General features: G+C 32.1%; 3 protein-coding genes across 5 annotated transcripts in view; 2 read left to right on the forward strand and 1 right to left on the reverse strand.

Annotated features, from left to right (window-relative positions):
* The first annotated feature begins 364 nt into the window (after window positions 1-364).
* LOC119671752 lies at window positions 365-1,777 on the forward strand. The gene has a single exon (XM_038082513.1). The coding sequence runs from the start codon at window positions 506-508 to the stop codon at window positions 1,646-1,648; it is 1,143 nt and encodes a 380-aa protein (XP_037938441.1). The 5' UTR covers window positions 365-505; the 3' UTR covers window positions 1,649-1,777.
* Window positions 1,778-3,627: 1,850 nt separating this feature from the next.
* The window catches only part of LOC119671754, a 42,710-nt gene continuing 33,305 nt past the window's right edge, over window positions 3,628-13,032 (reverse strand). The window contains exons 4-9 of one of the 2 annotated variants that reach the window (XM_038082517.1): window positions 12,724-13,002; window positions 10,923-11,238; window positions 10,760-10,862; window positions 10,640-10,687; window positions 3,968-4,084; window positions 3,628-3,890 (exon numbers count right to left, since the gene is read on the reverse strand). In XM_038082517.1, the coding sequence (XP_037938445.1) occupies window positions 3,773-3,890; window positions 3,968-4,084; window positions 10,640-10,687; window positions 10,760-10,862; window positions 10,923-11,238; window positions 12,724-13,002 (981 nt within the window). In that variant the 3' untranslated portion in view covers window positions 3,628-3,772. Of the gene's footprint in view, window positions 3,891-3,967; window positions 4,085-10,362; window positions 10,492-10,639; window positions 10,688-10,759; window positions 10,863-10,922; window positions 11,239-12,723; window positions 13,003-13,032 lie in introns of those variants that run through there. The other variant, XM_038082518.1, reaches the window with a different exon arrangement.
* Window positions 5,258-8,318, forward strand: LOC119671753. 2 transcript variants are annotated; one of them, XM_038082516.1, is made up of 3 exons: window positions 5,258-5,362; window positions 5,457-5,582; window positions 6,319-8,318. In XM_038082516.1, exons 2-3 carry the CDS (start codon window positions 5,486-5,488, stop codon window positions 8,106-8,108), a joined length of 1,887 nt encoding a protein of 628 aa, XP_037938444.1. In that variant the 5' UTR covers window positions 5,258-5,362; window positions 5,457-5,485; the 3' UTR covers window positions 8,109-8,318. The 2 variants fall into 2 exon arrangements, with proteins under 2 accessions (XP_037938444.1, XP_037938442.1); XM_038082514.1 differs by having other exon boundaries at window positions 5,258-5,582.

Here is a 13,032-nt window from a genome sequence, read left to right on the forward strand (position 1 = left end):
CTTTTTACACTCTTCATCCTAATAGGCCCACCGATTGCCTCGTGTTACCACAACAAGTGTTTCATCTACTCCTTATAATAATGTGTTGCAGCAACAAAAAATCAATCTGATGGTTTTTATAATGACTTGTAAAGGTAATAAAGACCACTCATGGCATTATGTTAAGCAGAAAGAGTATATTATATTATTCTAGTAAAAAAAAAAATATATGAAAATCTGATAGTATATTATTAAGTTATATAGTTATCAATTTTTTTTTTAAATATTCAATCAACTTCTCATTTAACAACTTTTTGTAGATATAACCTTTGTTCATATATTTATACATTTCAGTGAACTTCGTTTCTGATTTTATTTTAAAAAATTAAAAAAATTAAAAAAGTTGTTAACTTCAAAAAACACAAAATTGTTTGTCCTTTTCCAAATTAAAATTATACTTTGTCATTTTGTCATCCGTGATCAGTTCTGAAACCCTTATTTTCAAAAATTTTAGAAACCTCAAGCTATGTCCTATCAAATCAAGTCCACACCTTATTTTCGACGCCTAGTCGCGACTAGCAAACAAAATGGGGAGCTTCAGAGACTTAAAGAAGAGTATGATCGCATAAAGGAGTTTAACGAACGCTCAATTGAGAAAAAAATGCGACAAGTACGTCTAAAGCGTCTCTTTAAGGAAATTGAAGAAATTAAGGAGAGTAGCTTTTCTGGTGGTCGTCGTATAAGAAGAGAACGCAAAAAAACTCAAGAAGATTTACGTGCTGAAATGATACGCAGGGCCAACGAGTTGGGTAAGGAATATTCAAAATTTAATGGTTTACTTCAAAGTGGCAGTTCTGCGAGACAAACTCAGAGTATAGGTACTGTACCTTTGGAGAAAATCTTAGCTGAAAAACGTATTAATTATGGTAATTCTATATCACGCTTGAACATGCAAAAAATGAGTGTTCCGAAGAAAGTGCCACGCCCCTTCAATGACTCACCTAAAAAAGTACAAAGTTCAATTCTGTATAAAAAACGTATACAATATGGAAATGGTTGCATGAAGAAGTTCATGTCTAATGGGTCACGTATAGTGAATTCTGCAAAGATAGAATTCCAGCATCTTCCGGAATCAAAGCCAGCTGACAATGTCTTTGGTAGAGAAAACTTTATTCTTCAGAAAAAGGGTGTCTTAAAACCATTATCAGCATCAAGAGCAGAACGTGCCAGAAGCAACTGGAATGTAGCAATAACAAGCATATTTAAAGCCATCGATTATTTGGATGGCGAAAGTTATGTGCAAGCTCCCACTACGGTGGAACCAATTGATTCGTGCTATGATGTGAAAAGTGCTCATAGCAAAATGAGTATTAGTGATGAGGAGGATGTTGATGCTGAAACTTCGGACACTTCAATATCCTCATACCATGATAGCAGCAGCGAGCTAATCGCCGTCGATCGGTATGACTCTATTTCTCACCCAGTTTCATCAGTAGGCACGCTAGATTTTCAAATTTTGCACGAAGAAATAGCAAAACTCGATCCAATACCAACAATAATAAAGCCATCTGCCATACAAACAAAATTTTTGGAAAAAATGCCCAACGGTAAGGATAGTTTCGAATATGGTGTCAAGGAGCTGCGGCACATTTTCGAAAATCAGAATTAAGGGGCATAGTTTGTTACCTAAATTGACAGCTTGAAAATCGTCTCCCTCTGGTAGTACAAATAATAAAATTGTTTTTGTATTTGCTACAATGTAAGCTTATTCGAATAAATTATTTTGGAGTAATTGGAATAAAATAAATACAAATTGTAAGTTAACAAATCTTAAAAATGTGTTCTATGCTTTAAAATAGTTTTATTTCGAATAAACTTTTATTGTAACAAATCGATAGCTAGACAGACCGTACTACAGTTGACTAAGTACATTGCGCATAAAAATTCCCAATAAAATAGAACAACCCACACCAAGGCAATATTTTTATTTTAAAGGAAGCGCACTGGGTTTGTCACTGGGCACTGGGTTTGTCAAGGAAATGCTTGCAATTCCACACGAAATCTTTTGTATTTAAAACTAAAATTTTCGTTTTGCAAACTTTTTCTTGACTAACAGCTATAGGCGTAGCTTTGAAATCTATAAGGGATTATAATGTTGAAGAAATATTTCATAACGAATGGAATGTAAAAGTGATATTGTACTTCACTATCTTTTTCCCAATATTTAATCAATTGATGACGACCTATCCGTGTGCAGCAATTTATACAACAAATTAATGAAATGAGGTAATTCATACCTCATTATACCTCAGCAGAGGTAATATACCTCTGCTGTGTTTTTAACAAATAAATAGCATAAGGCCAGCTTTTTTGATTTTTCATATCTTACTGCATTTTTTGTTTTTGGTCCCCAGTTTCATCAAATATAGATCTCGCTTCATCAGTTGCTTTAATGTTAACATCTATAATCTACAATCATCTATAATCTCGGTAATCGTTTTTAATAATGAAGTTGTTCAATAAGTTTTATGTTAGTTTGCGAATATGTTTCTTAGTTATTGATTAATGTTGTTTTGCTATATACATATATTGCTATATAGTCATTTCATAGTTCTGAAGAGTTTCTTAATATTCGTGTAAAGTCACATGATCATAAATTTAATAATATTCTTAAAGATTAACATTCTTTTCGATTGACATAAGTTGGACGACATTCCGTTATGTCAATCGAGAACAAGTTAATAATATACAAGCAGGTACTAAGTCCAATTTTGGACTACGGATCTTTACTCTGGGGTTGCACATCTGAGTCACATAGACAGATAATCCAATAATATTAAAACTACATTCTAGGAACAATTACCAATGCTCCATGGTATATCCGTAACAGCGACCTTTTGGTGACTTGTATGTGTAGTCCGGCAGTAGCTGAAATAATCACTCTTCAGGCTGAAGCGTATGAAAAAAGATTTGAGGTTCACTGCAACACAGAAGCTTCCTCACTCCTTCAAACAGAAGACCTCGTACGACGGCTTAGAGAACCAAACCGTCTGATTTAACTAATTAAATTAAATATTAATCAATATACTATAATATTATAAATAAGGACTTAGATCGACTATTTTAAGTCTCCGATATAAAAATATTGCTAATTAGTTTTTATTTATATTGAATAAATAATAATAAAAAAAAATTGTTTTTAAAGGGTTTTCAATAGTTTGTACGTTTGTTGTTCTTATCTGAAATTGGCTGATAGTAATTTTAAATATGGATGTCAGCTGACCTCAAGTGGATGCGCCGCTTGTCTAAAGTTATTTCTTTCACATGGATGGACAAAAGGCAAAGCTTCTTGGAATCCATTATATTTTGTGCAACGAGCCCAAGTATATATTCATAATTGTCGGTTGTAGTTTCAGCTTCTTAGCTTCTGTATTTCTAAAAAAGTACGAGTACTTTTGATTTTATAAAGGAAAGATACATATTATATATTTCAATGGGCGAAGAACCTACTGGTTCAGTTTCTTATTCTTAGTTAACTTCAAATATGATTTTAGTGTTAACTTGAAAATAAATAAATATATATTCCAATCGAATATATATCCGAATGTTTTTAAAATCGAATATGTTATTATAAAATAAACAGACTCATCATTTTAAACTTCACAGTATTTTATTTACATTAAATTCATATACAATATATATTTAAACGGCACAGAGTTCGTAGCACAGCTTTTAATTACTCTTAGAAATTTTACATGCCTGAGTTACAGAATATCACAGTGATTTCATAGTCCTAGAAACAGCGACATCTATCCACAGGACATTCAGATCCGTAGTTAAGACATTCATCCATGCAGTAAGTATCCGCACCTTCACGCCCTTCAATCTCTCCAATAGCCACACATTCTTGTCTGAAACCCAAAATTTTATTACCGATTTATTTGATATGCAAAATATAATGTATCTCATTTTATTAAGTGATGCTTACGGGCAATAACAGGCGGATTCTGGACAATTGGGTGGATAGCGTAGACAATTTGTTTCACACCAGTTATCCATGCCGGGTAGGGAACGAAACGCTGGTGCGGCAATACATTTCTGGTCACTGAAAACAGAATGGAAGAAGGAAAAAGTAAGATAGTAAATAGAAAGAGGATTGATTCTGTTGAGGTGCAAAATACAGGATCCAAAGAGTATATAAGTATTTAGAATTCTCCTTTTGTTGTTGGGAAATATCATAAATCTATAGATAATTGCAATAAATGAACGTGTTAATAAGGTGAGTATGAACAAAATGAAAAAGAAATGTTTAAGGTGTACACTTTATTAATTGGGTTGTTAATTCACCACTAAGAAAAAATTAATGAAATGAATAATGGAATACTATGTTTACACTGATATTTATCAAACCTCATTAGTACATTTTGTGGGGATATTGTAAGTGCAAACGTACTGTTAAAAAGATATGAAATAATATTTTTTTGATTTTATTTTTGAACGTTTGCTGACAGCATTTCTCTAATTGAAAACAATTATAGAATAATTTTGCCGTGTTGATTTAATTGTTTGAATATTTTTAATAGCTATACAATTACTATTAAATTCCTTTTATCAAGATGAAAAACTTGCTGTGCACACGAGAGCTGTCATTACCGCTCAGAATAAGAATGCTGCGATGCTATATATTCTCTATATTTCTCTATGAGATAGAGGCGTTGACTCTGTCTGTTGCATCGATGAATAAACTCGAGGCTTTTGAAATATGGTGCTATCGACGTATGCTTAAAATAAGCTGGACAAAAAAAATTACAAATACAGTGGTACTTCGGCGTGTCAACAAAGAGACAGAAATATTAGAGACAGTAAAATGCCATAAGTGAGAGTTTTTTGGTCATATTCTGAGGCATCCGGAAAAGTACATACTACTGAAATTAATCATTGCAGGCAGAATTGAAGGCATAAGTGGCCCTGGAAAACAAAAAATATCATGGCTGAAGAACTTACGTCAATGGTTTAATAAAAGTACAAGATCACTTTTTCGAGAGGCTGTACATAAACTCAAAATAGCAATCAAAATAGCAAGCCAACGTACAAGGCACCTAGAAGAAGAAGATACAATTACTAACATAATTATGAAGCCACCTTAATTCAGCTAATGTAAACGCACTGCTAATTAGATATATTGATTTAATTAATACTTTTGTAAAATATTTTTTTTATTTTCATCATATAGACCAAGTTTTTCAAATAAATCAATAAAGAGAGAAATTAAATAAATTAAATTTATTTTTACCAGAGTAAGAATCAAATAAGAAGCAGTAATTTATAAAGCTACATGTCAAAATTTTCTAGGTTATTAAATTATTTTCACCGATTTAAAAAGGTCTGACGCGATTATAGCCTTAGTGGAACACATTTATTTCAAAAAAAAAATTCAGTGAAATAGTTGATATATTTATTATTCAAGACTATTTCAGGTGTATTCCATTAACACAGGTTTGTCATCATGCATCGCACAATGAATAAGCTCGGTAGCTATGTAAAGGAAGATAAGGAATTCGAGAACCAGGATATTAAAAAAAAAATCAAAAATAACCATCGTGGTGAGTACTAGATTTTTATTTGAATTTAATTATGTTGAGGCTAGTTGAGTTAGTGCACTTGAGCACATTTACTCTTTACTAACTGCGAGGTTTCTTCATAATACCTCTCTACGCCTTGATTGGATTTTTGTTTATCAGTTCAACAGACTAAGCAATAACTGACCTAAGATCTGCATACCTCCTCGGAGAGCCTGTAATCATTCTGAGATATGATAACGGATGTTGGTAAGCCTGTTAGTTATTGAAGTCGTATTAACGGTGTAGGATATGAACATGATGTGCTCTGTAGGCCGTACTTGCAAGGAGTTAATATAAAAACTTTCTAATGAATGTTATTTTTTTGATTTCTAAATTTTTTTTTGACAAATTCCGGAATGTATAATAAATATGAATATATTAAAGTCAGCATAGTCACATTATAAAAAGAAAATCCTAAAAAGGGAATGAAGGATTAATTTTGAAACATTATTGCGTCAATATTGCGTCGAGGTCTGTTCAGATAATGAAGAAATACAAGTATTTATAAAAAAAAACAATTTTTGTAGTAAACATATTTGTAGCCGACTATTTAGTTTGAACCTGTCGTTGATATAATTGTATAATATATGATATATCGTAGCGTATATAGCGTAGGATATATATATGTTATATGTAAAAACATATCCTATATATATGGAGTAATTATGATATTGTTTCGGACAATGGCATTAGCTTTCTTCATTGTATGCAATTTTAGATCGCGTCCTTATGGCCAGACCTTTGACTGTTTGGGAGCGTTTAAGTAAAGTTAAGAAGGCAAGTAGTTTAGAACATGTGCCTGAACAACGGCGCGGCCATGCGCTAAATCGTCTTGGACCGCCAGTTTCAAATAGTGTGCCATGGCAACAAGAATCACACGAACAAGAACCAAGGAAAACCGGTGTGCGTCCTATTTTGCCAGAGTCAAGAAACATACGACGAACCACAGTACAGCGCACCGTTATATTGCCTCCACGTAGTGAGAATGAAAACACAGGTGTCTCTAATAACTCGAACAACTCCGCGAAAAATTCAATAAAGGAGTTACTGCAGGCTCGTAACATATCTTCTTCATCTTCGCACACTAATTCGTCGGAAAATCGCGCAGACAGCAGTATTAATGTAAACGTGATGACTTCCATCGATATTGATTGCAAATCGATTCAAGAACTCCAAAAGAAAGAATCAAATGACTCAATGGAGGAATATGTTATTGCACCCCTTATACCTGTGCCCACCAGAACTTCTCTTAGCAATGCATCGCGTTGCGTAAGTAATTTCTGTCACATAGTAGAGCAGCAAAAGCGTTTGACATCTAACGAAGATACTGAGCTGTTGAAGAATGTAGTTAAATCAGATGAACGTTATACTAAACTTCGTGAGAATGATCCTGCCTTATTCAAGGACATACTTAAATCGAAACTGGAAAATATAATGCGTCAGGAGCTCATACTTAAGAATGCATTATTTTCATTAGATATGAATGCACATGAAATCGAGCACTTAGAAAAGGCAGCTGTTTTGGAGAACTCAACTGCATCAAAAAAGCCCCAAGTTGACGTTATCTTCAAGAATGTGCCCACACTCGAAAAAGAAATCATTATTTTAAAAGCGCTTGGTGAAAAATTGGAGGCTACCTTACGACGCACAAATGCAGAAGGTAAAAACGAATCAGAGAACGAAATTCCATTTGTTACTTCTCTTCCTAATATGGAGTCAGCACATTCTTGTGCTTGGATTGAAGATATTGCAAAAAGTGTTCAGATTGAAGCGAAAGTTGAAGGTGTTAAGCAAGACATAGGTATCGCTAAGGAATATAGGAGAGCAGACAGAACCTTGGGTGAATTAAAAGCAGATGCTGACTCTAAATTTTGGATGTTTAACGGTGAAGAAAAAAATAAGATGAAGTGTACATCGTTTAATAAACTTGCTCAGAAGCCAAATGTACTATTAAGTTGCTTGAAGTCGGATGGACTTCTAACACCATTTAATCTTGTAGATCAAGATCCAATGTTTCTTAACAGTTATTTTTCTAAAACTCTAGGAGAAAATTTCTTTGCTGATGAAAAGCTTTCCGATTTGTCTGAATGTTCATCCGAAAAAGCAAGTTTACTAGGTGAAAGCGGAGATAGTACACAGGACATACAGTTAAAAGAGACATCCGAAGTAGAGCCACCAAAAATAGAAGAAATTTTTGAAACTGCCAAACAAAAGCTTGTAAATAAAAAAACGCAGACTAAGGATAAAAATAGTGTTGCACGCTCCAAGGTTGTAAGGGAAACAAAGAACACTAAGAAATGTGTAAAACGTCCTAAATCTACTAAGACTGATAGTGTACCCAAATTACATGGAAAGCGCCCTAAACGTGTAGTGACTCCCATGCCACTTGATAAGTTCCTGATCGAGCCCAAAAATGATTTAATTAAAACTATTGTCATTGGATCGGTGCAGGTGTCAGTTTTCTTGTTGTTCATCATGGCCTTCACCTATCCAGATGCCACTTGCTAGCAACTAATAAAACCAAAAATCCGGTCAAATAAATATATTTTTTTTATATACTACGAAACTGCTCCAATATTTTGACATTTGTCGTAAAATTTTTCCCAGTAATTTCTATACAAATACCATTTTACGTGAATATTTGTGTTGTGATTCTCATGTGGGATTCTTCAAAATTTTTGTAAGAAAATTACAGAAGTTAAATTTAAAATTTTAGTGTCAGATATAATAAATTTAGAATCTGTAATTTTTTTATTATAAATTTATTGTATTGTTAAATATATACATATTTTAAAATAAAGTGATTATTTGTTGTTCTGATGATGCAGTAAATAAAAGTTTTAATTGTATGGATGTGCGATGGTAAGGTGGTTAGAGTATCTATGTATAAATCAGGGAATCGGTGATTCTAACTCATTTGACAGAGAGCGAGAGAGAAACAGAGAAAGATGGGATAGGAAATAAGGAAGAGAGAAATATATAGCAAGACAAGAGTGAGAGAGGGTGAAAGAAATATAGATAGAATGAGTGATTGAGACAGAGATAAAGAGAGAGGGATATTAAAAGAGATATATAAATGATAAATTTTGAAATACTAAATATTGTAAATATGTAGGGATCGATTTTTTTTTCTATTAAAATATATTGGAGAAAATGATCTCAGGCATCGTTGGATGGAATTTACTTAAACTGTTTTTGGCTTTTGTAGAAGTACTCTAATATTTTACTTTAGAATATTTTGTTTAGAAATATTTGAAATAGCACTTATTGAAAAGAAAGTGGATTTTTGTTCTGTTAACTGAGAAAGGCCTTATATATCAACTCCCGATTAGTATCGTAAGGGTATTAGGTAGATGGTACTGAAATACGGTAAGTTAACTGCGTGCTAGTTACAGTTATATCGGCATGAATAGCAACTTAAAGTACAGTATGATATAACATATAAGATTGTGTTGACAGTGCCTATCGCCTTGAATATGGTGGTTAATGACAGAAAAGGAGACAACAACTCCTGCTATATCTGATATGAAAATGTTGGAAATACTTATTTCGGCCAGTTCGAAAGGAATTTATTTATAGAAGGAAATATTATCTTGACTTGCACTAACTCATAGAGAGTAATGTAATAACACATTAACAAAAAATCACAGACTTTGATGGCTACGACATAAATTAGAATTTTTACTGAAAGAAACCGACTTAAGATAATCGAATGCGAAAAGCTACGGATGCGCAAAAAAGAACGATGAAGACAGATATGGAATAATGCTGTTATATATGATTTGAATACATTGCGGACAAAATGTTGGAGAACTTCTGTAACAAATAGAGGTTAACAGAAGAACATTGTTAAGCAGCTCCAGGTATAAAATAAATAAACAGTGGAAGAACACTGAACGTCTCGAAAAACGAACTATATTAATATACAACGTAGTAGTAAATGTGGCTTGAAAATGATGTTTGTACCAAAATCCGTTGTCAAATGGGTGAGCCCGCCATATCGGAATTATGCCAAAATATTACATGAATCGTGATATTTTGGATAATGCGCTGCACTTAGAGATTTTCAGTATTTTCTGTGTACTTTATGAATTACAGTAAAAGTCAAATAAAATAGTTAGAAATTAATAATTATTCAACAAATGCTGGCACAACCTGTATTAATGAACAGCACCCTGTTAATTAATAATTATTTTCTTACTTCCTTGTTTATTTGTTCCAGAGAAATATTTTCATATATATGTCACAAATAATCCCTAATCTTATTACCTAATATGACCATCCGTGTGTGTACACAGAATTGTATTTCTTAAGTTCTACTACTCATTATAATTGTTTTTATCCACGACCAAATTTAAATAAAACAACAATGATTTGATTAATTAAAAATGTAACAATGAAACATTTATTTAATAAAGTTGAATATTTTTAATACCATTACCAAACGCGATTTATGTATAAAGCACTTAAAACTAGTTCAAAACTTTAACAAAAAACTTATAGTGTATAAATGCGATATTGTAGTGTAATATAATATATGTATATTTACATATATACGACAAGTAAAAATAAAAATATTAATATTAATTTTAATAAAATAAATCTTAAAGCAAACGAAACTGTTAATTTATTTGGCATAAGTAATTTTGTTTTGATTTGTTTATTAAATAATAGTTTTTTGGACTATTGCGTTCACCATTAATTACGAGTATTGTTGATAAATTTATAATTAAAAATTAATAATTAAACTAAAAGCATAAAAATTTCCTAAAAGCAACTAAAATATGCGTTATCTAAAAATATTTGTGTGTTAAGCATTTACAGCGACTTTCTGTGTAGCGGTAGTTCACGCTTTTTACTTTACATATTTTGCTAATGCCTTGATGAGTTGCTAGAAGCAAAAGCAAATATTAAAGAAAAAATTATTTTCATTATAAAATATTTAAAATTTTTTAAGCTGAGATTTGAAAATAATTTATCGCATCCTTTTCTCCAAAAAACAAATAAACAACTATAATAAAACAGCTGAATTAACTTACCGTACAATCAAGGGGAATATATTGTTCTCCTCAGGTGCGCGATAATCCCTAAAAATATTTAGAGATTGAAATTTTCATTTTTAAGATAATAAACTACATTAATAAAGGTAAGAGTTCTACCTGTAATACAGTAGGTATGGAGATTTATTGTTAACAAATATTGGCGGTACACCACCGCCTGTATTGGAAATAATTGCTATATCAGCACAATTGCGGAAGGTTTCTATAATTAAATAACAAATTATATATAATTTCAAATTAAATTTAGAAATAATACAATTACCTGCTTTGCCGCATCCTACGGCTTCAGTGCCGTTCTCACAAGTACCCCACATATTAGCCGTATAGTAGGTCCATTGAAGCACACACTGTGTACATGTGACGTAAGCCGGTAGACGTACTTGGTAACGGAAAATGTCTTTCTTTTTAGCATCTCGTGGTATAAGGAATCGATGTTCTCGACTACTGCCAGATATGTAAAGCGGATAGCGATCAAAACATTCTTGTGTGGCTTCTTGACGAGGATTATTATTCGGACATAAGAACATTTCGAACCGGCCATAATGATTTGCGGTAAGTTCCACTTCCACATCGATTTCCTAAAAAATAAAACATTGTGTGTATATTATTTATTGCTATAATATTAAACAATATTAGGCAATTAATATAATAAATTTAAACATTTACATCAGTTCTAATGTATATTACATATTGTAATATTTACTACATTATATATTACAAATTTATTTATAATAATTTATAATGTATATGTTAAGTACTTTTTTTTTAAAATTGTAAAAAAAAAATAAATAAAAAATATTTATAAAAGGTATATAAATAAAAATATATACTTAAAATAATTGTAATTTACTGTCATTTATTTTGGACGCCACTGTCACTATTGAGCTTCAAAAGCAATGATGTGAGCTTACAAAGAAACTTTGATACATAATAACAGTGAAGGCAACAAATATTGAACCCTTTATATATATATAAAACACATGAAAATATAAATTTTATTATCCAGTAGTATAAATAAATAATAAATAATACTTCAAATATTATTTAAATAACTATTTTGCGATAGGAAATTCGTGACTTATTATGTTAAAATAGCGAGATGTATAAACCTCCATACTGTCCTAATCCTAATAAATGGATGTCTATTTTGGGGGCTTCACAAAATGCATTATTCAAAGGTTAGTTAAATTGAGTAGATATATAGCATTGAGATCGTTTCCCACTAGCGCGGGCAATGATGTATCTTCCATTGATATTCACATTAAATAAATGGGTACCCTTATTTTACAATGGTTTAAAGATATTAACTGTTGCCGCTCGATGACACTACGACTACGACAATATTCTATCAAACTATTCTAGTACAAATTGTATTGAATTGAATTACTTATGTCATGGCTTATACTTTGATAGCAACTTTGCTACCAGTACAAAAGGATAAGGGGAGGCAAGGCTTATTGCAACGATAAAAGATAAATAGAGGCAAGTAGACAGAATCTATCTCTCAAACCTAGGGATTTGTAAATCCTACCATCTTCTCAACTCCACTTCAGTATTTCAGGCAGAAATTTTCATCAACCGACATGGCCTTTATACTCAAAATGTAGAATCTCCAACTTAGTTCATAGAAGAGGATTAAAAGTATGTAAGTAAATATCAGTCCTAACAGGACTTTGCCTTATTAAATCTGACATATGTCTACCGTCGTTCGAGGAGATGACACTAGCACACCTATTGTGTTTATGTCCAGGCTTATTAAGAACCAGTGTATCGTTCTCTAATAATTTCAGAGATATTTCCAATATTGGCGTTGGCCAGATACTTACATTAATCAAAGTATCCGTTTGGTTGCTAACTTTCTACCCTCAATACTAGATAATTGGGAAAGATTTGATTTTCCTTTCACTATAACTATGTATTTAAAAAAGATGCTGTAAAGTGTTAGGACACATATTATACTATTATATACTGCAAGGAAGTTAAAGGTTGCAATTTTATAACAGACACATTTGCTTACTGACCTATATTCTCTTACTAGAATAATTTTCTTATTGAATACTTACTTGACCAGCTGTATAATATCTTGAAATTATTCCCTGCGCATATTCTCCACCTGCTTCATGTGGTCTCGGTGTTTTGACATGGAATGCATCTCCACATATGCCACATCTGCCCTTATTCTGCTCCCATTGCACGGCATAGCCTCCACAAAATAGTTCATTGTCATTGTAATTCACTGGATTTGGATACCCAAAACGCCACATAGCATTACGTGCAGGTGGATCCATCAAACGTCCATGACCTAATACAATGGTAGGATATTGTAAACAGCTGATAACAGCCTATTGAAAAGAAAAAAAATAGAATATACG

This window comes from Teleopsis dalmanni, chromosome 1 (genome assembly GCF_002237135.1).
Source record: "Teleopsis dalmanni isolate 2A chromosome 1, ASM223713v2, whole genome shotgun sequence".
NCBI lineage: Eukaryota > Metazoa > Arthropoda > Insecta > Diptera > Diopsidae > Teleopsis > Teleopsis dalmanni.

Excerpts from the sequence above, each read along its gene's own strand:
- LOC119671752 (XM_038082513.1), top strand. The coding sequence starts at position 506 with ATGTCCTATCAAATCAAGTCCACACCTTATTTTCGACGCCTAGTCGCG.
- LOC119671753 (XM_038082514.1), top strand. The coding sequence starts at position 5,486 with ATGCATCGCACAATGAATAAGCTCGGTAGCTATGTAAAGGAAGATAAG. Across the intron at positions 5,583-6,318 it reads AATCAAAAATAACCATCGTG|ATCGCGTCCTTATGGCCAGA; the intron begins GTGAGTACTAGA and ends ATGCAATTTTAG.